The sequence below is a fragment of the Fringilla coelebs genome (genome assembly GCF_963513975.1).
Source record: "Fringilla coelebs genome assembly, chromosome: 2".
Lineage (NCBI taxonomy): Eukaryota > Metazoa > Chordata > Aves > Passeriformes > Fringillidae > Fringilla > Fringilla coelebs.
The window spans coordinates 16,824,585-16,849,627 of NC_140029.1; the positions used below are offsets into that span (position 1 = coordinate 16,824,585).

The 25,043-nt window shown below is 39.9% G+C and overlaps 1 protein-coding gene across 3 annotated transcripts; it reads right to left on the bottom strand.

Annotated features, from left to right (window-relative positions):
* Positions 1-751: 751 nt before the first annotated feature.
* BEND2 (BEN domain containing 2) lies at positions 752-25,043 on the bottom strand. 3 transcript variants are annotated; one of them, XM_084224371.1, is made up of 12 exons: positions 24,611-25,043; positions 18,442-18,588; positions 16,659-16,819; positions 14,836-14,907; positions 14,554-14,628; positions 13,773-13,877; positions 11,253-11,766; positions 10,062-10,262; positions 9,005-9,123; positions 8,174-8,387; positions 6,844-7,047; positions 752-4,265 (listed from the first exon to the last, which is right to left on the bottom strand). In XM_084224371.1, exons 1-12 carry the CDS (start codon positions 24,621-24,623, stop codon positions 4,054-4,056), a joined length of 2,037 nt encoding a protein of 678 aa, XP_084080497.1. In that variant the 5' UTR covers positions 24,624-25,043; the 3' UTR covers positions 752-4,053. The 3 variants fall into 3 exon arrangements, with proteins under 3 accessions (XP_084080497.1, XP_084080498.1, XP_084080499.1); XM_084224372.1 differs by lacking the exon at positions 24,611-25,043 and adding an exon at positions 23,822-23,952; XM_084224373.1 differs by lacking the exon at positions 24,611-25,043 and adding an exon at positions 19,682-19,776.

Genomic DNA, 25,043 nt, shown 5'->3' on the forward strand with positions numbered 1-25,043 from the left:
TTTTGCAAGAGACCTACAAAATTATCACATTGCCATATCTATACAGAAATACAAATAAAAAACTGCACAAATATTTAGCTCTTTCTTCAGCCTATTCTAAAGTCTGATGACTATCAGAATAAACACTCGAAGAAAATAGCAAGCATTGATATTGTTCTAAAAAATGAGTTCTGGCTATAAAAGCTGAACATAGCTGTAAGATGGGTTGTTTACATCCACTCTGTGAAAACGGCAAAAATTCTGATCAGAGCCTGCAGGGTGCACCAAGACCCCCCAGGTGCCCTGGGCAGCCCGTCCTTGTCCCTCTCGGCCACCCCTGTGCCTGGGCTCAGGCCCTCACCCCTGCAGGGCTGTGCTGCAGGCTGGCCCTGCCAGCCCCATCCCCTGAACCCTGTTACTGGGCAGGGGAAGCAGAGTGTCCCACCCAGAGCCACGTCCCCAGTCCTGCTCAGCGCTGGCTCCTGTGTGACACTCACACCCGCGGTGCTGTCCTACAGTTTTGTGGAAAGCTCCTTTGGATAACTTGCACACAGCTGTAACTGACAAGTCAAGTCCAGAACAGATTGCTTTGGTTTACAATTAATGCAGTCTAAATTTCAAAATCACCTCACCTCAATCAGATCTCTTAAAGCCCTGATTCTTCAAAGGACATCAAAAGAATCTTTTCAGATTAAACTGTACTTGAACTGTAGACTGATGATGCAAGAAATACTTAAAACACACATTTGTATTCAAAGAGCTATATGGCAGTTTTATTTGTAAAATACTTAATTCCTAACAGCAAAATACTTTAATTGTACTTTATAAAAGTTAGCAAAATTTGACACATTTAAAACAGAAACAAGAAAACTATTTCTACTTCAATTCCATTTTCTTTTCAAGTAGGAAGCTATAGGTATGCACCACACTTAACAGATTTCAGTGCCAGACACATCATTCAATAAATACATCCTTCCACCATTAAAGTCTGTGAAGGGCAGTGAAAACTATTCATAAAACTACTGAAAAAATATAAGCATTTTTGTCTTTCTTCTGAGGTTTGGAACTAGTAATATCTATACACAACAAAGTTCTTGGCATTTACAACAAGGACTGTATAGCAAGTAAGAGAAGAATTTGTTAATAGTACACCAGAACAACTAAATTTGCAGTACAACATTTCTACCAAGAAAACAAAATCAGAAATTCAGTCTGTTTCTTGAATCCTACAGAGGACTTCTGCAAGGTGGTGGCAGAAGGAACTTAAATTACCAAGTGATTTCCTATTTGATAAGGCCATTGCACATCCTAAGTTGCAATTAAAAAGCTGGTCCCATACCCTGTACAATAAAGACCGTTTGTTTGTTATGAACAGAAGTTGAAGTGAGAATGAGTAAATTCACTGTTTTATCCTATTACTAACAAATAAACTATGAAACCTTTGCCTTGGAGGAGACAGATATAGTTAAATCTAATTCTGCTATGTACAGGTGTTATTTTGGAAGGCAGTTTCCACAATTCTCAGAGGTAAAATCCACTCCCTACGCTAGTCTTCCAAGAAGTTTCCTTCTGTCAAAAAATTGGACCTCTGAGACTGCACTCAGACCCAACACAAGCAGCAAGGCAAGCTCACACAGCAGGCAGCCAGTACAGACACTGCAAGGACCATGTGACTGATGCTGGAAAACACGAACAGAAAGAGTTACACCGACTGCAAGGAGTTCAACAAGGGCAAGGGCTGGGCTCTGCCCCTGGAACAGGGCAAGCCTGGCTGCATGCATCAGCTGGGGAATGAGAAGCTGGAGAGCAGCAATGGAAAGGGGTCCTGGAGGACCTGGCTTGAATATCAGTCAGAAATGCCCTGTCAGCCAGCAGGGTCAGATGGGTCTTGGGGGGCATCAGGCACAGCACTGCCAGCTGGGAGAGGGAGGGGATTGTCCTACTCTGCTCTGCACTGGGGCAGCCTCACCTCAAGCGCTGGGGGCAGTTTTAGGCACCACAATATGAGAAACACATTCTGTTTTCAAGAGTGTCCAGAGGAGGGCCATGAGGATGGTGAAGGGAGTGGAGGAGAAGCTGTATGAGGAGCAGCTGAGGTCACCTGGTTTTTGCCAGACTGGAGGAGACTGAGGGGAGACCTCATTGTGGCCTTCAACATCCTTCCAAGGGGAAGAGGAGGGGCAGGTACTGATCTCTTGCCTCTTACGAGCAATGACAGGACCCAAGGGAATGGCCTGAAGGTGTAGCAGGGGAGGTTTAGGTTGGATATCAGGAAAAGGTTCTTCACTCAGTGGGTAGCTGGGCACTAGCAATGGTTCCCAGGTAAGTGGTCACACCACCAAGCCTGATAGAGTTCAAGAAACATTTGAACAATGCTCTCAGGCACATGGTGTCATTTTTGGGGATGATCCTATGCAATGTCAGGAGTTGGACTTGATGATCCTGATATGTCCCTTACAACTCAGCATATTTTATGATTCTATGATTACTTCCTTTTTTGAAAACAAATAAAAAAAACCCAAATAACAAAGCAGCTACACAATAAAAAGTCCTATTAACTTCTGTACAGTTACTGTTGTTGAATTCTAACTTACAAATTAAACCGAGCGAGATGTGAAATTGAATATATTACGGTAATTAATTCTTTTTTTTTTTTTAAGTTCAACATCCAAGTGATTTTGAAAATTAGTTAGTTAAAATGAGTTAGTTTGCTCTTTTTAAAAAATATATAACTTAATGCACTAATAAATCTTAGTCTTGCGTAGACACAAAGGAAAGGCAAGGGAACGAACATTTATTATTGACAGGTGCTTTTCTGGGTCTCATACACCTACAAGAAGAGATTTGCTAAAATTTTAAAACCTTAACCACAGTAACCATGAGATGGTGAAGTTCAGGACCCTGAAGATGTATTTTCCTTAAATTTCATTAAGAAAAACCAGAACCAACCATTGGACTGGGTTTTTTTGTCCTTTTAGTACAGCTAAATCAGAGCAGAGCAGTATAACTGACATCTTGAGATGCTACCTGGAGCAGAGGCTAGACAGTGTTAAAGGAATAAAGTAGGTATTTATTAAAAGGCCTTCAAAGGATACACCTTGGGCAGTACAAGCGACTGCCGACACTGCACCCAGAATGGATGATGAGTCAGGAGTTTTCACACTTTCAGAAGTTTTCGTTCATTTGCATGTTTGGGTTAATTGTCTATTTACAGCTTCAGGTTATGAAGTCCCATCCTCTCAGATTGCTCTCCTCAATTCACTGTTGTTTGTACCTTTTGGGCTTGAACCTGTGATGGTATCCTTGGTTCTTGGCTGGAAAAGGATTGTTTTGTCTAACTAAACTGTGAAGAGAACCTGCTAACACTTTCTATGAAGTTCAGAGTTATACACTAATGCAGTACAGAATCTGGAAAATATGAAAGCTAAAACTTAAGGCATCATTCCCCCATACATTACCAGCTGTACTTACATTGTTGTTTGCCTCTTATCTTGCAAAAAACACTGGTATAGGAGGCAAAAATGCAAGATATCATACAATCATTAAGGTTGGAAAAGACCTTGAAGATCATCAAGTCCAGACAGAACAAGTTACCTATATGCAATTAAAAATATTTTCTCCTTTCCGACATTTTCGCCGAAGATATTTAATTGTCAAAGCAAATTTCATTCCTCACACATAATGAGATAATTTAGCTGGCTATGATTCACCCTCCAAGGAGGGCCACTCTTTCCTCTCCTCTTTTCCATCTGCTTCTGCTGAATTGATGCACAGTGCATCTTTTCTAACCAGATTAATCTTTCAGATTCAATGAATCATGAGAAGAAGATGCTTTTAGGAGAGAGCACATTGCAAATACTACAGGGAACACTGAAAATAACTTCTGAGGAGCACAAACACTACCTATGCAAAGAGTAAGGGCTCCCAAGCCTTCTGCTAATTTTGGTCTCATGAAGTGATGCTATTTAGTGCTGCTGACAACTCAGTTGAATAGGACAGCTCGCTATTACAGGTTTCTACACAGAATTAATAAAAACCTGCTAAATTAAGATTTGAGGCAGATGCTAGAGAGCTTCAATCTGAGAGATGCTTTCCGCTGGCTTTACGGCTGTGGGATCCTCTGGGGGACTCTGCACTCGAGGGCCCTTTCTGGCGCGTTCCAGCCGTGGCCTTTTTGAGCTCGTGTCTGAGACTGCGGATGGTGCTGTTTATGGCAGCCACGCACGCCTTCCAATCAAATCCACTTTCATTTAGATCAAAGGATGGAAAATTCTCTTGAAGAAAGTCTAAAAATAAACAAGTATGTAACAGTGAGTTATCAATTATTTAGCAAGCTATATACTCTTTCTGGATGTAATTAAGCTAAAACTAGTGCATGCTATCAAACCAGGACAGCTAGACATATTAAAAGTCTTAAAAAGCAAAGCAGGGCAGATATTGCTTTCCCCCTTTCTGTTGTATTTGAAAATTAGTAAAAAAAAAGTCTAAGCACAAAAACAAAATATAAAAAGAAAATGTGACCATGTGTGTTGTTTTGATCCTTTAAAGTGCTGAGTAACTTTGGCTTCTAATGCAGTCAGCTAGCAAAGACAAATCTTGGGCTCCATTTCAGAATGACCAGAATTAGGCAGGACCAAGCTCTCCTTCAGAGGATCTCTGACAACTCTATTCACTAAAATTAGTCACCAGTTCAGCATAACACAGATGTACAGAAAAAACAGTGACAGAAAAATTGTGAGAGCTCATTCCTTACCATACTGCAAGTAAGATCAGTAAACAAACACTTGAGTTTGGTAGCATGACATAAAAAGGGTAGGACTATAGTACCTTTCTTCCCTTCCATGAGAAAAATGAGTAATTTAAAACCAAAATTAAAATTGGTTTTTGAAGTTATTGAGGAGTGATTGTCCTGCTGAGCTGAGTTACATGTTTTCTCTAAGCAACCCGGTAAAAGACTTAAATAAACACCAAAAAGGAATTAATTCTCATCTGTAATTTCAAATCAAAGCAATATTGCTTCTTCTCTGATTAACATCTAGATATACCTTCATAGTAGAAAGAAAGGTATAGCTAGTAGATATTGTGTCAGCTTTGTTCTTCCACATACCAGCAAGTAAAAATCTAACATAGTATCATTGTTTACAGTTAATATTTTAACTTGTAGTTACAAACCTGGAAACCCATTTTGCCAGAAAAACTTAGGTCTGAAGGAAGAAAGTAACCAAGATAAAAACTTGTGCTCTTGCAGTTCAGTCTGCTCCAGAAGGAGAGGTGAAAGGGAGAGTAAGTGTGCCTTGGGATGCTCCTGTTATAAACTATGCTGACAAAGGTTACACTAGCTGTTGGCTGAAGCAGCAGACAGGCTCTCTATTTCCATCCCCAGCAGTAAATTCAAGAATACTTGACCTCAGAAGAACAGCAGAGAACTGGAATTCTTCAAGGCCTACAGAGCCTTTGTACATGGTCTACAAAACAGCTTTTAAAGTTATGTCTTTTCTTTGACCAAAATGGACCAATTTTGGGTAAGGCTATGCAGGGCCCCTTCCTGCCCTGCAGGGTAACATTCAGGGAGCTGGTGCTGCCATCCAATCAGGCTGTGTTAAAGGAAAGAGGGGCAGGGACTGTCCTCTGGCTCCAGAGCCAAGTGACAAGGTCTGGCTGCAACCACAACACAGGATTTGTCTCTCATCTGCTCTGTGGCCTACATGGTGTTCTGCAGTCCTAAGACACACTTACTACATCTTTTGAATGCTTCTTAAGCTCAAAATGTCAAGAAATAAAATACGTCTACATGTCTATATATGCGTGTATATACATATATAAAAGTGGAGATGTTTAAGTGGCAAAGTTTCCCAGGCCAGTGCTTGCCATACTGGAAATGGTTTCTGGCATGCTCTGTCTGTCCCTCAAGCTATGCCCAGACATCACCCCAGAGAGTGTGAGTCACAGCTCCATTTCATTGGGCATGAACGCTGCTCCCTCAGACACAGTCCTCCTTCCCCACCTCTCTCCCCCATCCCAGTGGGTGGGGCAGGGGAACACGACAGGGAGGAAGAAGGTGAGCAAGCACCTTGTTTAGCTACCTGATAGGTTAAAACACAACAGTTGCTAAATTCCACTTCATAAGCTCCCATTGTTCCAATCTCTAAATAGGGCTTTTTTCTGCAGGGCTCAGTTACGAATTCCCTGCTTAGCCCAACCTGTCTCCCCGTAACTCAGCTCTCCTAAACATCAAGACGGACTCTTGTGTGCCTGCAGAAGGCTGCTCTTAAAGATCTGTCAACTTTCCTGAGCTTCTCTCCTATTCAGAGCTGTCCCTCACAAGCTCCCATCTGTGACTTTCTCAAACATGTCAAAGTGTGCTCTCCCAAGCTACAGAGCCTTACTCAGACCCTTCTTACTCTACTCAGGACCTCAGGGCCCATGATTTCATAATCTCTACAGGCAATGCCACCACCAATTATCACACAAGAACCCTTTTTGTGAAGGAAGCCATAACCTGCTGTACATAACATCTCTGTCCTCTGCTTCATCTACACAGTCCCTGTATCAAGAAATTATCTCTGATGTCCTCCAGAATCCTCAGGCACTGTGCCCATCTCCCATTGCATTGCCCTTTCAAGCCCAATGTCAAGACAACTGAGTTTTCCCATACAAACCAGGTTCTCATCTGGAGAATTTCTTGAGCTACTAAAATATAACTTTATCTACTTCCTCTCAATTTGTTCCACTGCTTGCAGAAATGCATGAAAGAATATTTTCACAGACTAATTTCTGAAGCTCTATGGTTTGTTCATAGAATACAAAGTTAATATTCTTATTAGTTTCTCCACATTATGATTTAACAGAGATTTTCTTACTTACCTCTGAGAGCATTAATTTTATTGGAATCCAGTGGGCTCATGCCACGATCAAGACTACCATACACGTTGCTTTTCACCAGCACCTCTTCTGGGAACATATGACGAATCAGGAAGCGAGCTGACAACTCTGGGCGCGTCTTCCCCTTGGCGACGTAAATGACTGAGAAAGGCAACTGAACATTGCGCCATGGGCTCCCAAGAGGTTCTAGAGAAGATGTCACGGAGGGAAGAGAGGTATGTTACTCATCCAATACTGACCATGCTTCAAAGTGGCTGTATTAAATCAAAACTGACACCAAAAGCTCACCCAGAAACTACTCTACTTGCTTGGAAAGACCAAAGCAAAACTGTAACAATACAGCTACTGCTAACATGAAACATGTTGCAGACACGTGGCCAAGGAGCCAGAACATCTGTTTTACAACCACAAACAGCACTTCTGATATGTCTTCAGCAATGCAAGCTGCATTATTAATTATTGCTTTCTAACTTGTTTCATCTCAGGTGAAAAGATGATGCTTTTCCAAGTAAATAAATAAGTAAGTAAGTAAAATTCTGCTGTTTCAGTGGTGCTTAGATTCTGCAAGTGGAAACAGAAAAAGAGTCAATATTTTTGAACTACTTCTACCTCACTTCACTGCAAACATTAATAAGAAAAAGTGCAGAATTTTTAGTACATAAGGAGGTCTGTGGGATCTGAATAACAAATCTTGGGTGCGGAAACAGATCTGAAACAACCCCAACATGATCCTAATTGAATAAGTTACTTCCAATAGCAACTAATCTCAGCCCAATTTCCTTGAGGGTCTCTAAGCATCACATGCTGACAATGAATTTTTTCCCCAGTGCATTTGTGTATCGAACACTTACATTAAAAAAGTGACAATATAAAGGCTGCTTTAAGATTTTTATTGTCCTAAATAGTCAGTTTTGCAGAAAGGTATGCTTTTTCTTCTGAAACTGCAATACCATCCAATAGATACTCTGAGCTAGTTTACTTTTTTAAGACTGAACATCTACCAAATAAAAGAAAAAAGCCAGGACAACTGAACAGAGTAACTGAAGCTGAACTTCCCAATGTCACAACAGATATGCATTATGAGATTCTGACAGATGCAAACATATATTCTGTTAGCCAGATATAACACCCTTGTTCATTCCCAAAGACTTACTCTGTGTACACCAAACAACTGCCTTAAGAGAAAAAGAAGACTCACAAAGTTCAGAAAATCCCTTTACTATGCAATTGTACCTACAGTACCATCGTTTGCCTCTCGTTGACTATTTAAAATGTAACAAGCAATTCCAGAACACCAAAATTTCTTGTTTACCCAAAGGTTCCAAAGACTGTTGTTTTCTGACTGAAGATGTGTGGAAAGCTTCTGGAAACTTATCCAATTCGGAATTCTGCAATGTGTCACTTGTGGAGCCAGTCATTTTCTGAGAATTTTGTGACTTGTCTCCACTATCTTCATTATCATTTAAATCTACACAATGAGATGTATCGGGAGCATCAGACACTTTTTCTTTCCCCTCAGCCGTCTCCTGAAACATTTAATAAGGTTAGTACACACACTGAGAGAAGCCTACCAGTTTTCTAATTGGTGATCCAGTTTACTTCACATTTAGTATAAATTAGATTCAGATCATTGCAATATAGTTACTCCTGAATTTCTAGGATGAAAACCACCACCAACAGAACAGTTAATAATTATACAAAGATGTGTGCAGCGCATTTTAGAAGTAAATGTAGTTGGAGGTGTTTTGGGATTAATGTTTCAGTCAATATAAAACTGAAATGCATAGCTGAATATATCTGAAAAAAAAAAAAAGCCTGCAAAAACAAGTGCTAAGAGCTATCTGTTTAAGCTCTCAATCAAATTTGACACTACTTCTGGGCAACACTTGCAGTGCTTTCCTTATAGTATCCTATGCCTCCACACTCCTTAACTAAATTCTGGACACAGAAGCAGAAAGAGGCAAAGCAGAAAACAGCATATTCCAGTATTCCCCACATGGAACCAGCGCTGCAGTCAGCATGCCTGTGCTAAGCAACACAGAGACAAAACCCAAGGAATTTCCAATACAGCACTTGTACCATGAGCAGGTCCAATAAATAATCTGAGAAAAAAGTGCAAACTTAGTACTTATTAAATTGTCACCTTTGCTTTGCTTTCAGAGCGTAAGGAGCGGATCATAGAATTGACATTTGTGATACAGGTTTTCCAGTCTTTTCCACGCTCGCTCAAATCATGGGTTGGAAAGTTAGTTGCAAGAAACTCTGCATATAAAATACAGAAAATGTTTGAAGCATCATTACAAAGCCCAGTATTTAGAAGTACCCTAATTTACAAAGAGAGAGAGAAACTAATGCTTCACATGTTTACTGTTCTCCATTTAGAAGCTTCACACTTCCATCGATAAATAAAGATAATAAACTTATGTTTTGAAAATAACCAGCATTATGAATTCAAGATGTTCTGTGATACTTTTTGAGATGTTGCAAATAATGCTTCTATTATATTAAATATTTCCTGGTAGAATTAGGGGAAATATGTGATTTATCACACTAACTTTTAAAAAACCTCTAAAACCAACACCACCACCACCCCCCCCACCACCCCCCCCCCCCCCAAAAAAAAAGAGACACAGGGTAATGCTGTTGCTGGAACTATTTCACATGGCTTATATAATCTTACACTCAATTTTAATCCTCTAACACATACATGCCATGGGATCTGTGTAAATCACTTGACATTTATTAAAAAAGCCCCCTCCATCTTCACCACTTTTCACTCAACATAAGAATGTTTCAATACCACCAGTTAATGTTCGTCCCAAGTATACATGGCCATAAACCAACCCAAATTAGTCAAACAAAAAAACACTGACAAAATCCATGGCAGACACAAACACAAAATGAACTGCAATTAAAAATCTAGAGACAGCAAGCATGACTGACGAACAGAACATACATAAAACTAGAAGAAATTTGAATAGTTTCATTTAAATTGAGGAAAAATGAACATTGAGAATTACAAAGCAGGACTTCCAAACAAAAGGATACTGCAGAGTGGAGCACATCCACTATGGCATTTATCTGCTCACCAGCTGCCAGACAACAATTAGCCAGAAACATACAGCAAAGGACTCCTTTTAAGTTCAAAACTTTGTTAAGTATGAAAGAAGTAAATCTGTGCATTTTGAAAGGTAACAAACCTCTTATTGCAGCAACTTTGTTGGGATCCAGTGTCCTGCGCCCTCGTGCACTGGCTCCCATAACGCTGCACAGTAAAGTTTTCTTGGGGAACAAGACACGAACCAAGTGGCGCGCTGCGTACTTGGGTTTAGACTTTTGCCGAGCCTTCACCAAATGGTTTCCAAGAACTTTTACATTTCTTGCTGGGTCACCAACAAACTCTTTTGTAAAACAAAAACATTCAAAGAAAACAAATTAAAATACCAAATGAGTTGTTAAAAAGAGAACATTTTTTCAAACTCTCTCACTTGACTCTCAGCACATTCTCTACTACAGTTAATTTTGCTATGTATTACTACTTACCCATGCTCTTACAAAAGCAGCTTTAAATTGGAACAATAACAGAAGTAACCTTTTGATTCACATTAACCACCAGCATAACTAACTGAAATCAAAATATCCAAGAAAATACTTTAGACACCCAATCGTCCACAATGTTCACAGTGGCCTGTTTTACATATGTGCAGATACCAGGTATCTGTATGTTTTCAAGACACTGATTTATGAAGAGTGGCACATCTATACACAGAACTGCTAAAACATGAACTGTTTACAAATTTTTAGATAGATATCTGAATATTTCACCTACTATTCATGCAGCTCTTCAGCTGTACAAATCTATTTTTTAGACCAAAAGGAAAAGAAGTCATAGCTCAGCCTTGCATATAAATCAGGGCATTTACACTTTAGAAAGGCATCAGTTTTTAATACATGGTGCTATTCGATATGTGTATTATAATGCAATGATCTACAGAATTCTTGTTTTTCTTTGGAATTAAGTATTTTGAAAGAAAACAAACACTGGAGGATTTGAGTTTAGAAAGGATGTGTAGAAAGGATAGAATAAGGAAGGATAAAATCCTGCACAAGAAGAAAACAGGTATTTCCTTCAACAGATCAGGCAAGCTGCTTTTTTACAACATGCACACAGGCATATGCCTCACTTAGCTTTAGTGGCAATCTATTTGCCTCCTCCAACACATGGGTAGCATGCACATATTACTTGTGAATTATACACAGAATAAAAAAGAGAGAAAAAGAGAGCCTAGAGTTAAAAGAACCCAAAGCACCTACTGTAAAGCAAAGGCTTGTGGTAGTACCAGCCATTTTTTTAGCTTTTGTTTCTCCATATTTATAACAAAGGAACTCACCAAAGCTAGGATTGATGAAGACTGAAGAAGATGGTAGTTCTTCACTAATATTCACATCCTCAGATGCATTTTTGTAGTTCACCTCCACAGCATTATTTTCCTGACTGGGCTCAGATGGTGCTGGCATCGATGGTGATGCCACAGGTGAAGATGCAATGTTGACAGTACTTTCCACAATACTGGGAGCAAGATTTGATTGTGGTGAAAGGTCAGGCATCCCACTAGTTGCTGTGTATGATGAATGTAATGAATGTGTAGAAACTATAGTGGGGAGTGGTGGGCTCTGCCTTCCAACAGGCTGCTGAGACTCGAGCTGAAAACTCTGTGGGGCATGTTTTACTTTGGAATTGACTTGAATGTGGCCATTTTGTAAAGCAACCCTTACAACTGGGCTATGCCTTCCCTGGCCTGATGAAGAACGAGGAAGACTTAAATCTCTTTCCATGTGTTTTGGTACTCTTATTTTTCCTGAAGGCAAATGACTGGAACTTCTGTATGTAAATCCAACTGGCTTCTGCAAATGTGATTCAGAAAACAATTAAAAGGTTAAATTAGACATAGCTGATAATTTTGGTTTTTTTTTTAGCAAACCAGGAAAACTAGATTTTTGTAATGAAGCTATTAGCAGCATACTCTTCTTTGAAGTAATCTCTGTCATCAACTCAGAGCTACCATGTTTTAGCCTCCCCTCTACTATAGGCTATTCTCATTTCTATCTGCAACAACTAAGAGTTCATCTGGTCAGCCTCAATGTTTCTCAAATTTTTTTTCACCTGGGGGGGGTGGGGGGGCAAAATGACTTTCTAGACCGCTATTAAAAAGTAAATAGGAAAAAAAAAAAAAAAAAAAAAAAAAAAAAAAAAAAAAAAAAAAAAAAAAAAAAAAGTCACTGACCCAGTCATTGGCTGATGAATTTTCAAGGAATGTGTCCATTGCCCTGCTAGCTCCTTTCAAACAAGAAAAAAACCCTTCTTTCTTTACTTGTTAGCTGAAAACACTAAATATTCAGATCTCATCTACAATGAAGATTCCAAAGAGACTGAGATGGACAAACTGAGAGATAGGCTATATTTTCCATCACTTCAAGTACTTGTATTAAAAATCATACAGCATGCATTCTAGTTCAAAACACAAGTCACTGAGCAGGAGCCACCAAATGAAGATGACACATGTGGATTTGTTTTTCTTATTTTGTTTAATTTTGGTGGTTTTGTGTGTTCTTTTAGAGAATCTCATTATATTTCACCCTTGTAATCTTAAAAAAAAATCTATGACCATAAGGAAGTCTTATGTATCTGAAAGTTTGTCAGTTTTTCCAGCTTTTGGAATTCATCTAATAAAAAAAATACCTTTACACCAAACCAAAACCACTCCATTAGCCCTTCACAAGTACTGCAATGGTACAGCTATAAAAAAATCCAACAGCATTCCTGATGGTTTTAAATGGCAGAATCTAAGAAAATATCTGGCAGATAAAAGCCTTCAGATTAAAAAAAAAAAAAAGAAAAGAAAAAAAAAGCAATGCAGGTCACTTCAAAAATCCAAACATTAAGGCAGTTGCCATCCCACATATCAGAGGGAAGGGTAAGAGCACAGAGGTCTTATAGGATTCATTTGCAGTTAACAAGATCAGTTTATTCCCTGCAGCTCATGGTTTTGGATGTGTAGACAGCACAAGCTTGGAACTGACAACAAAAATACATGCTAAATAAACTTAGTTTCCTACTGATAGCTGACAGGTGTGAGAAATCCAGCTCCAGCCACCTTAAAAGCAAATGGCCTTACTGCTGTCTTGACATCTCCTGACAGCAGAATCATCTCTGCCACATTAAATCTTTGTAGTGTTGATGACAAAAAAAGTCATAATGGATTTTATAACCTTTTTTCAAAAACCATCTGTTATTTTTTCCTTTTAAAGATTATTGTTAGAAGTACTAAAACTGTGTCTCCTTACTTAACAGTAGATTGAGCATTTAGGAACAAAATGAATACTGTGTCCTCAATATCAAACATTATTAAAAATGTTTAAAAAGGAGTTTCCATTAAAAAAAATAAATTCTATACCGTAATGGATATGACAACATGCTGCTCACATGTAAAGTTCAGTAAGCCAATTAAACCAACCTGACTGATGCTTAAACTCTCTTCTAACTGCAGAAACCAATGAGACAACAACACACCACATGTTGCAAAGGTGCAACAGCAATACACTGAAGTTTAAGATGCACCTACACAATTCAGTTCTGTTCATGCCAATACAAATAGAATTTTAGAGCATCTATCACAGCATCCTGAATTTGATGGGAGTCACTGCCAATCTGTGGCCTCCAGTCAATAATACAGGAAACTGAAGCTGGCACATAATCAGAAATCTCAAGTAATTGAATTGAAATAGATTCTAAGTCTACTATTTTGCTCCTTATTTCAACCTTAGTGAAAGGATTGGGATTTTTAAAATAAGCATCAGAGGAAATGAGAGAATTAAAGCAAAAATAAACATCACAGGTCTCTAATACTCACAGGTTTGAGCAAGAATGGCTTTATACGAGTATGCTGCATTTCCGAGACCTTACGATGAAGCAGGTCAAATTTTTTATCCAGCTTCTGAATGGCATCATACATGGCCTGTCAACAAATATAAAACTGAAAATAGTACTGTTTCACAAGAACCCAACCTAAACCTGAAGAAACCAAGGAAGTTCAATTAAAAGCTGAACTCCGTCCCTAAAACTTAGCCAATGTCCTTCCACAGCACTGCTGAATGCTTAAGGAGACTTACAAGACATTAACACTTGGCAACAAATCACTGACAAACTCACTTCCATTAAGCATGGCCTGAATGACTCCAGTCACACAAGTGGCTCACCGGAATAAATATGGGGTGCTTTTAATTTTTAGGGCAGTTATTTTCAATTTTGCCAGTTACTGCTTCAGAATTCAAAAGGAAAGAACTCACAAAACCAACACTAGCAGGATTTTTGGCACACCTTTGGCAAGCAACATGTACATTCAATAGCTGGGTGTGTATCACTGCCATATCTTTCCTATTACTGTGAAGCTCCTCCCAATAACTAAACTTTACATTTTGTATTAAAGCTCAATATTTGAAAATTATTCTTATGAAGAGTTCAGAGAATATGAAGGAGATTAGCTTTACTTTGAAAATATTGTAGTTATGTGGGCAATTAACAAGCAAATAACTGGAAAGGTCACTGGTTGTCAAGTTTATAACACAACTCTTCCTGAAGTTTAACGAAAATTGTTTGAACACCATTTCAGATATAAAGGGGAAAAAAAATACCTGGCAATAACTGAGGACCTCCGTAAGAGGATTCTGCTGATATCCAGTATAAGAAGCTTCTGATAAAATGCTTTCCTTTTTCATTAAAATAATAATTAAATATAAAAAAGAAAAAAAAGAGAATAAAGGAGTGTAAGATACTGATATATACACAATCTTAGGATATCACATTAAGCAACTAAATCCCAACTTCAAATCTCTCATGTTACTTCAGCCTACCCCAAAACATGCATGCTCAAAGCAGCTTTTCAAAGTCAGTCAAACAAAAGAAAACTCACTTACACATTCATAGTCCGGTTCATACTCATAAATGACACTGTCACTATCTTCATATTCTTCTTCCCTGGTTCTCATCTGGGAAATAACATAATTAACATTTAATGTTTTGAAAACTTAAAGAATTCTCCCAGGAATCCAACTTGGACACTTTTGGTTGTAGCTATAATTCCCTCCCTTGGCTATATGAGGTCCCAAGAAAACAAGACCTACCACAGTCATCTTATTTATGTACTGGTGTTTTAAGGAAACTTTCCTGTCTGACCATGCAGGAGACACTCTGGTGGTCACCCAGGGACTGGAAATACTGGAACTGAAGCCCCTTTGCAGTGGGTGGCTCAGGTACCCTGCCTGACTCCCTACATACTCTACTTTCACAGTCCTACAAGGTTTCCTTACCATCTTGACCCTAGAATTGCTATAGCAGACTCTCAGACCTCTGGTTTCTTCAAGTAATTTTACCATGGTACAGGAAGAGGACATACATATGTGTGTGTGTATATATATATATATAAAAATGAAAAATAACGTGTGTTTTTATTTGTTTATTCTAAGGCAGAACTTTCTCATCTAACTAAATGTACTATACAGCCAAGCGTATGCAATTACAGAATCATGGAATCGCTTAGATTGGAAAAGACCTTTGAGTCCAAATTATGACACTTCAGTGGGTATAACTGAAAGCAGAAGCAGTAAAAAATTTCTAGAAGAGGCAATTTCCTCACAGCTTGCACACTGCTTTTAAGCAGGAAGGACGGTGCCACCACCTGGACAATCCTGGCATTTTCCTTTTACTGGATGGATGCCAATGCCATCCACCACTCACCACAGATTTACAGCGTCTGCTGATGATACTTTCTTTTATTTTTTTTTTTAACTGTTCAGGTTTTATTTTAGAAAAGGAAGGCTGGGAGGGGGGTAGATGACACTTCTATTTTGTTTACAACAGGCAGAATTCAGTGATTGGTAAAATTGTGGAGATTATTCTGGGAGTTACTGAAAAACACCTGAAGGACAACAGAGTCATCAGTCACAGCCAGCACAGCTTCAGAAGGGTAAAGTCCTCCTTGTCAAAGTTAAATTCCTTTTATGACAAGATGACCCACCGAGCTGATGAAAGGAAGTCAGCTGGTGCAACCTGTTTGAATTTCAGTAAAGCTTTTGATACTGTCTCTCATGGCATCCTCTGGACAAAATGTCCAGCACACAGCTGTTTAGAAACATCACAGCATGAATGAGCAACTGGCTCAGGAGCCAGGCACAAAGGGTTACACACACAAAGGGGAATGGGGTGACATCAGACTGGGCACCTGTCACTAGTGGGGCTCTGCAGGGCTCCATCCTGGGCCCTGTGCTTCTCAACATCTTCACAAATGATGTAGACTCAGGACACATTTATGAACGTGGACACACTCATAAATTATATGGAGACATAATTCATAAATTATGTGGACATAAATGATATAGACACTGAATTTTCTGATGACACTAAGTTGGGAGGAGCCACTGACTCCCCTGAAGGCCGAGAGGCGCCGCAGAGAGATCTGAACAAATTAGAGGCTGGGTAACCACCAACTGTATGAAGTTTAACAATGACAGTGCTGGATTCTGCACCTGGGATGGATGGGGCAACTCTGGATGTAAGGACAGACTGCAGATAGGAGGCTGAAGACTTGCTAGAAGCATCCATGCATAGATACCCTCTTGCATGACATTCCCTCTTCAGTGGAATGTCATCAAATTACCACACAGCAGTGAAGGAAAAATTATGTTCCAAGGAACACTGAAACTGGTCTCAAAAAGAAGGACTATTGTTTGGTGAAACATACCACACTGTGTTCCACTACAGCAGGAGAAAGACGTTTTCTTTTATTACGCAAAAACACAAAATCCATTTTCTCAGGGCTGTGACCATTTCCTCTCTGCATCATTGCAGAATGGCCCATTTGAGAGGCTGTTTGATCAGCAAGCACTGGCAAGCCTTCACTTCCTGTTAAATCGAAGAGAAAGCAAAGCTCATCAGAGAGTTTCCCACTGCATTAAATGTCTCACTACAGTAAAAATAGGCACAGTCACCCTTTTGTTTTAAACTTTCAGACTGCTTGATTATTTGAAATTTGTTAACCAGCATAATATCAAACAGTTATTTATCAAATTAATTTAGATCGGAAATCATAAATTCAATTTAGTATTGTTTTTTTCAAACATAATGATATTAAAGAAAGTGCCAGTAAAAGTAATACTGACTTTGTGAACATAAATGGCTAAGAAAAAATTAAAACAAAAGGTGCTCTGCAGCAGGCAGGGAGAAATGAAGACCTAGATCTCTCTCTTAATGATGTAGAGCTCCCTCTGACATCTTCTTATAGATACAAGAAGAAACTCATTTGGACAGACAGAATGAGATCTGAAGGAAAGGCACTACTCTACAAGACACTGGCCTAAGACAGTGGTCAAATAAAACCAATCAGACAGAATTTCAGTTCAAAGTTCATATTTGAGATAAACCAGTGGTGTGTTTCACTGATGTATCTCACTAAAGTTGATTTTAACTGGACAATATCTAATGCTAATACACCCAAAGAGAACAAAACCATATTTTACCTTTTAAGAAACAACTGCTCTCATCATGATTAATTTATTAATAATAAAATAATTACTCATGTTCTAAAACCAAGGTTAGACACTGTCTATGACAGTTTCCTGGGCAGAAGTTTTTAATTTTGGTGGGGTTGTTTGTTTATTTTCAATAACAGAGACAAAACCCCAAGCAAACCATCCAAACCATCGTCCACTCCCAAATTTGTTATTAGATGTAAACATACGACTACAGAATACACCACTGTCAATTAGAAGATCAAAAAGTCTAAAGGTTCTCAGAAGCACCCAACAACACTAGGAAACACATGTAACTTGTGTCTGTGAAGAGAAATACTTATGGGATTCTCTATAGAGTTAACTGGCTGAATTAAAAAAAATCCCCCAAAGCAGGAAGTGCTTTCACTTAGTTAATTTTCCTCACTGACTTGGTACTACTGCTACAGAACTCAATAAATGCTCATAACAGCTGTGAAGAATTTTTGTCTGGGTCAATGAAGCATTGGGTAAGATTTCTTGAGAGACTTTGATCTTGCATGTTGAATTAAATGCAGTGAATTAAAGACAATCACAATGGCTACTTACTGCTAATAATTTATCATCTTAAACAACCATCTAGCTATCATTACATATCAGCATCTCCACTACTAAGTTACAATGAACCAATTACCTAAAAACCTAATTTTTTAGGCTTGGTTCTTTCATGACATTTATATTCCAAATTGCTTCCTAATTTATTCCTAGGTATACTTACCTTTACAAGTAAGTAAAAAGTTGTCTTTTTAAAACGTAGTATTTTAGAAGGCTCATCATTTATAAGGACATAGAAAGTAATAACTAAAAGGCACTTCTCATTAAAGGCACTGCCAAGCAATTTCTGTAAAGTAGCTTTCTAATAAAATGTGTTTTACAGATAGGGGTAATACAGAAAGGACTGAATCCAAAAGCACAGAACATATGGCATTAAAACTAGCCATTAACTATCAGATCACAATAAAAATGGACAGTAATTACCATAGGGAAGTTGACTCATGTGGTGAACAGCACTGTTTGCTTCAGGGTTCTGCTGCACTGGCATGCAGCTTTGTGTGGACAGCCCGCTGTCTCCATGGTCCACAATCAGTGCTTCATCCTCCTCCTCAGTCTTCACACACAAGTAATCTATTAACAGAAAGAGAAACAGGTAAGATTGCAGGCCATTCTGCATATCAGGTGACAACTGTAGTGCCTGTATCACACCTACCATTACCTCAGTTGTACCACAGGCTATTAGAAATTCGGCTTCACTTCAGCATCTAAATGCAAAGTCCCTTTTAAACCAGACACAGAGGTTTTAATGCATACTAGAATGGAAGCTGCTTACTATTGTTTTGTTGGTGGCATTTCTGAAACTGTTCAGTACCCAGTTCTCCCTAAAGTGTCCAGCTTCAACAGGAACAGTTATAAGCCAGTAACAAGCATTTCTACAAACTCCACTGTTTACATATTCAAGCATACAAAAAAAAAAGTATCAATCTGGTCTTGAAATTTTACTTTCAGAATTAAGACTTGCTTAATACACTTGAACAAATCAGTCTACAAATCCTAACTCTATACTTGGTATTAAGATCAATCCAAACATTGGCTCCCAATGCAATACTGTGCAGAAACACTGAATGGCAAATCTCCAGTAGCAGATTTTTTCCAATTAAACATGCTACCTCAAGAAAAAAATGGTTTCAGAATAACTGTATTATAGTTATTATTGCTAGATCTAGTATTTTTGACAGGGTCAGGGAGGAGCAGAATTTATTTTTGATGAAACAAATTAATGGAAGGAACCTTATCAAGTTAGGAAATAAAACTGAAATTCAGCCAGCACACATGCATGACACTCCATGTGTGGCACAGGCTGTATTTTCCACATTGTCTCTGCCCTGTTCAGTGCACAGGATGGACTGAGCTCTAGGAATGAATCAGAACTGTATGAGTGGAACAGCAGTCTGAGTCTCTACACTTACATAATCAATTCATTCCAAATCCCACTCTCTCTCAATTTTTTAAAGAGACCAAAAGGTAAGAATAAAGTTAAATTCCACAGCTCATTCAGTTTCCCCTCTGGCCAATAGTCTCATCTAATTCAGAACACATAATACAGCAGGGTTTGGATTTGTCTGCCAATCAGATTAAGAAACTGATGGTCTGTTCAAAAACACCCATGAACTGCTACACAGTCAAGCTTTGTTTATAGGTGTAAACAAAGCCAAAAAGCTACCTGGGGCAGAGCTGTACAAAGGAGTTTAGCTGAGGACACACTCTAGGATATGCTGCTTAGGCTGCCAATGGGAGAACAGCTCTTGGCCAGTTTTCATTAGCTGTATGGAAGTAAACAACAAGCTTACTCATGAACTTAATTTAGGTACAGCTTTTAGCAAAACACTTCAGTGATATTCACTGACTGAAGTTCATTGCAGGCTAACATGAGTTATTAGCATGTGCTGAATTATTTAACTGCCTCACAGGCCCAAATTTTTTTGTTGACAATCATTTAGTATGCTACCTACTTTGGTAGAGAATTAACAAAGAGTCAGTAAAAGTGCATCTGCATCGAACCAGGAGGGATGACAATCCTCTCTGCCAATTTCCCCAGCCAGGATGCCAGATTAGTGCATGGTCTGACAAATGCCCTACTTACAGCTGGGTCTCTGCTGTCCTGCAATCCTCTTCTATCCCTACCTAGACATAGCAATGCAAACTGTATGTTATTTATGCAACCCTAAAAAGCCCAGAATTTACCTGTATATTCATAAACTTTGCCACAGACCTCATGCCTCACTCAAATAACACTAGCAAACCATCCCTTACCTGATCAGCAACTACATCACTCAAATCTACACTAGAAAGAGTGATGAGTACAGAAGAGGGAAAATTCTGTGCAACTAGCAAAGACATGGCAAGCAGCTCCATCTGTATTAGAGGAAGGCCAGTATGATCAGAAGTTAGGACAAGTGGTTGATACTGAAAGCAAGGCTTAGTCTTCCAAACCCTCTAGCACCCTCCCTTAAATAAGTTTCAAAATCAGAATTTCAACAGTGCAGTGGACTCTGGGCAGGAAGCATTTCCAAAGCCTGCAGCTACAGCAACTTGCCCCTGGAGAACAAACATAAACCAAACAGAAAAATACAGAAAGCAAAACCACCTCAATAAAGAAAAGATAAACAAAACCAAAACCAAACCTACAAACCTACATGGAAGCAATGCAGCAACAAGCAGTAATCTCTCATTTTAACCTTTCAGGCGATGGCCAGGATCCTCCTCATCCCCTGGCCTTTTAATTTCCATCACCTGTTGCTAAAGGTGGTGGCTTTCACACAAAGGGAATTATTTTGTCTTCAGAACAGCATTTTTACATGAACAGTCAAGAAACTTGAAGATTAGAATACACCACCCATTTCCAGGAAGGCCTATTAGTATGACTGATCACACTGCAACAATAAGAAAAGCAGCCCCAAGAATGTAGACTCACCTGTTTTCTACCAACCATTTCCTCCTTTCCCTAATGCATTCTAGTTGCCTGGCCTCTAAAGTCAGTGGACAAACTTAAATGTCTCTGCTATAGACTTAACTACATTCATCTGCAAAAGGAATAGATATGTGATAAAAAATATTTTGTTTATAACTGTTGGAATTAAACAAAACTTACTTACAGAATATTAGAATATAGAATATTATTCATACCTTCAAAAATTTGTGACAAGAAAAAAATCCAGCTATTTAGCTATAATGTGAAAGACACTGCAACTTAGTCCTCTAAGCAATTCTAAATATTTCTGATGCTTCCTTAAGGTGCCCAGGAATAGAGAATATTACCATACATACATAGCACCAAACAGTATGAAGTACAACTCTGACTCTCAGGTAGAAACCACAAACTGCCAAATTCTATGGATTAATTTGTGCTCCAGGAAAAAAAAAAAGGCAAAAAAAAAAAGCAGCCATCAATTGTTTTTTACTTCTGACTTGGATGAAGATGCAACTGCACTTCTTGTGCCAAGTTAGTAATATATACAAACTCACTTCACTGACAGGAAATTATAGATTTTAAAAGTGTGACTAAGGCACATTTCAGGTTTACATATTTCAAACATGGCTTTTACTGTGAAGTGGATTGCACATTAGTAAGACTTACTAAATTGGCTGATTTATGCAAGCATTGGATCAAGTTATCAGTTTAGGAGAACCCTGAATTTCTGTTTGAAAACTGAAGTAAGAGTCACCTAAAATTAGAAAACATAACCAAACAAATTCCTTTGCAGAATCAATGCATATTCTAAGTTATGATTTAGGCTATGCTTTACAACTTTCAGTAGAGCTGTAGGATATGCTAAAAGATCAAAGTTCATTAAAAAAGTGTATTGTACAGAAAGACATGTATAGGCAGAGCAGTCCAGTGAAATGGCCATATTAAAAAACAAGACTGGAGGTGATCTTTCTAACTTCTAAGATGTTTAATTTCATCATTTAGAATTCTTTCATCAGGAGATCTTCACTTCTGCACAAAACCATCAGGTAGAAGCACATTAAAGGCACTTACACTTGAATTATTGGCACCCAAAAATGTTCAACTCTGTGCCTAACCCTGTACTACATTAAATTACAGCTTTTTTTTGCAGCTCTGCGAAGCCAAGCATCACAAGGAATTTATTGCCAGTAACCAACAGAAAGATATATTTAAAATTATTTGGGACTTGAAAATGTGTTGGTGTTCAACGTCAAAAAACACTAAAACCAACCAACCAAACAACAAACTCGAACTTTTTCAAAGGCAGAATCAAAAGGAAAAACAATAAAGCTCAAAAAGCCTCTCTAGCAACTATGAATTGCATACCAAAACAAGTCAAGCAAAGCAACCCCATCCAAATAAATAAAGAATTTACCTGGGTTGAAACAAAGTCACAAAAGGAGAGATAGCCAGCCTTAACTTGGATCATAATTACATCCTCTGCTATTTATGGCATGACACTTGTACACAAAATATGAACTAACACAAGGGAAAGCCCAGGGACACCAGTGCCTTTCAGCACAACTCTAAGTAATCGTCTGCCTATAAACTCAATTTCACTGCAGACATAACTGAGAGTTTTAAGCAGATTTATGATAATGAGAGCTAGAAGCACAGAAACAGAACCAGATCTCTGGTGCATCAGCTGAAGTCTGAAGTCAAGATGACAGACTATTTTTTCTTTCCCCAAGTATGTTACTAATGAAATACATCCCATGAGCCAGTGGAATAAGGACAGACTTGTGCTGAATCAGACATTACCTGATGAATGCTCTCACTAGTTGCAGAAACACAAATATAAGTGATCACCAAGCACAGAACGGCAAAGGGAGGTTGATGAAAGAGATGGCTGAAAGCACCAATTAGTACTGAATCCTATCTCAACCTCTACTACACAGTTCCAGGAGAGCTTGCAAAATCACTAAAAACTATTCAAGAAATCTGGTGGGTTTTCTTAATTTTCTAAGAGTTCAGTTAGACACACCTCTGTATTTCTGCAAACACTGTCTCAACTCACCCAGGTGAAACAGCCAGCCATGGAAGCTCCGTGTAAGTCCAACCACATTTTACAATTATTTTTAAATACTGCATTCAGAAAAGAATGGAAGCACTCATCTTAAGTCACATCCTTGAATTTAGCATACTTCTGATAATTTTGTCCTTCCTCTAGATATGTTGTCATGGATCAGAGACAACAGAATACTCTACCAGAGATAAAATGCTTAACAACAGCCTCTGAACATTGAAACAATTAGAGTGCTGCTGTCAGAATTTGCAACAAACTAAGAAGACAACAGAAACTAATATTCAGCTCATACAAACCAATTACTATGGAGAGAAGCAAAATAGTAAAGCCAGATTTCCCGTACCTTTACCTGTCATATTTAGATCACTGAGATGATAAAGCCACTGAAAATCAAGGTAAAAACACTCTCACATAAAGACCTTCGGTTTTTATTAAGATTGGAGCTCATACTGCACCTTTTGATTGAACAGTATTATTAATGTCATATCTTTTCTATTGCCAGGGATTAGCATAGGCTTAGTATTTGCTAGGATTACTGAGTTACAAACAAAGCCAATCAGGAAACTGAAGACAAATGAGAAGCACCAACAAACACATCACTGTGCACGTCTATTTAATAAAGATTATATCACAATTGCTCTGCTCCCACTCTCCTGCCATCTCAGTCCTACCCCTTTCGCTCATGTTGACACTTGCAGAATTGCACAGCAAACTGGCTATTTCCTAATCAGAAAAGTTCTTTGAACAATGAAATCATACAATAAAATCTGTCATCTGAGCAAGACACACCTGGAACTTCTTTAGAGGGTAAGTCTGACTGCACCAACCTAAATGGGCACAAACTGAGTCTGTATTACCATCACTGCTCTGAAGGGCAAGGTGAAGCACGTAACTGGTGGAAATAGACCTGTTTTGGTCCAGAGTCGAGGTGTCTGAAGTCTAAACCCTTAGGTTGTGCTGCGCATTGTGCCTTCTGATAGACAACTCATTAGGTCAGGCCTCTCACTTTAGGAGCAGCATTCATCTCTCCCTTACTCAGGTTTTGTATCCGAGTAACTACAGCGCAGGGAGAACCTGTCAAAGCCTTGCTGCTCCACGGAAACGTCTCCCCAAGATTCTGACATTATGCTCAGCGGCCATTTGAGGACAATGGACAGCACAGCAAAAGCTGCCCCACCATCAACACTGCAACTGAGGCAACCAAGCTGTGGCTAGACCACACTACTCATGAGCATAACTTCCCCGCGAGCCCTGTCCCGGGAGCACGCATTCCCGGGGAGAGCCCAGGGGAGAGCCCAGGGCCGCGCCGGGCCCGCACGCCCTGCAGGGAGAAGTGGCGCAGACGCACCCGCCATGAGCCGCGCCGGCCGCGCCCCCGCAACGCGAGACCCCGCCGGCGCTGACGCGGCGGCGACGGGCAGGAGCGGCAGCCAATGGCAGCGCCGGCCGCGCGGGAACGGGCGAATAGCGACGGGCGCGGTGGGCGTGGCCCGGCCGGCTCGGCAGCGGGCGTTGGGGTTTTGAGAACGATGAGGGAGCGTTCCCCGCGCCGTGGCAGCGCCGCGTTTTCTTCCCAACCCCCTCGGCGGGGCGAGCCGTCCGGCCGGGAGCCTTACCCTCCTCAGACATGGCTTGCTGGGGCGGCTGAGCGCGGCGTCCTCCTCGGGCGGGCCGGGCTGCGGAGCGAGCGGGGCTCGGGTACCGGCAGGTGTGGCCGGAATGCGGCGTTGGAAACGGAAGCGGCTTCTCCGACGTGAGCAAGAAACTGTTTTGGAGCAGTGCGGCTGCGCGCTGGGCGCGGGGGCGCGCCGGGAAACGGGAGCGCGGGGGCGGTGCCGCTCCTTCCTTCAGCAGCCGCGGCTTGCGCGCAGTAATCCTCCAGTGAGCGAGCGAGCGAGCCAAGTGGGCAGCCGAACAGCCGGTCCGCTCCCGCAGCAGCCACCGAGCCGGCTGCCCCCTCCCTCAGTCTGCGGCCACGCCGTCCGTTCCCTCAGCAGCTTGCCCGCTCCCCTAGCTGCCAGCCCGCTAGCCAGTCGGCTCGCTCCCGCA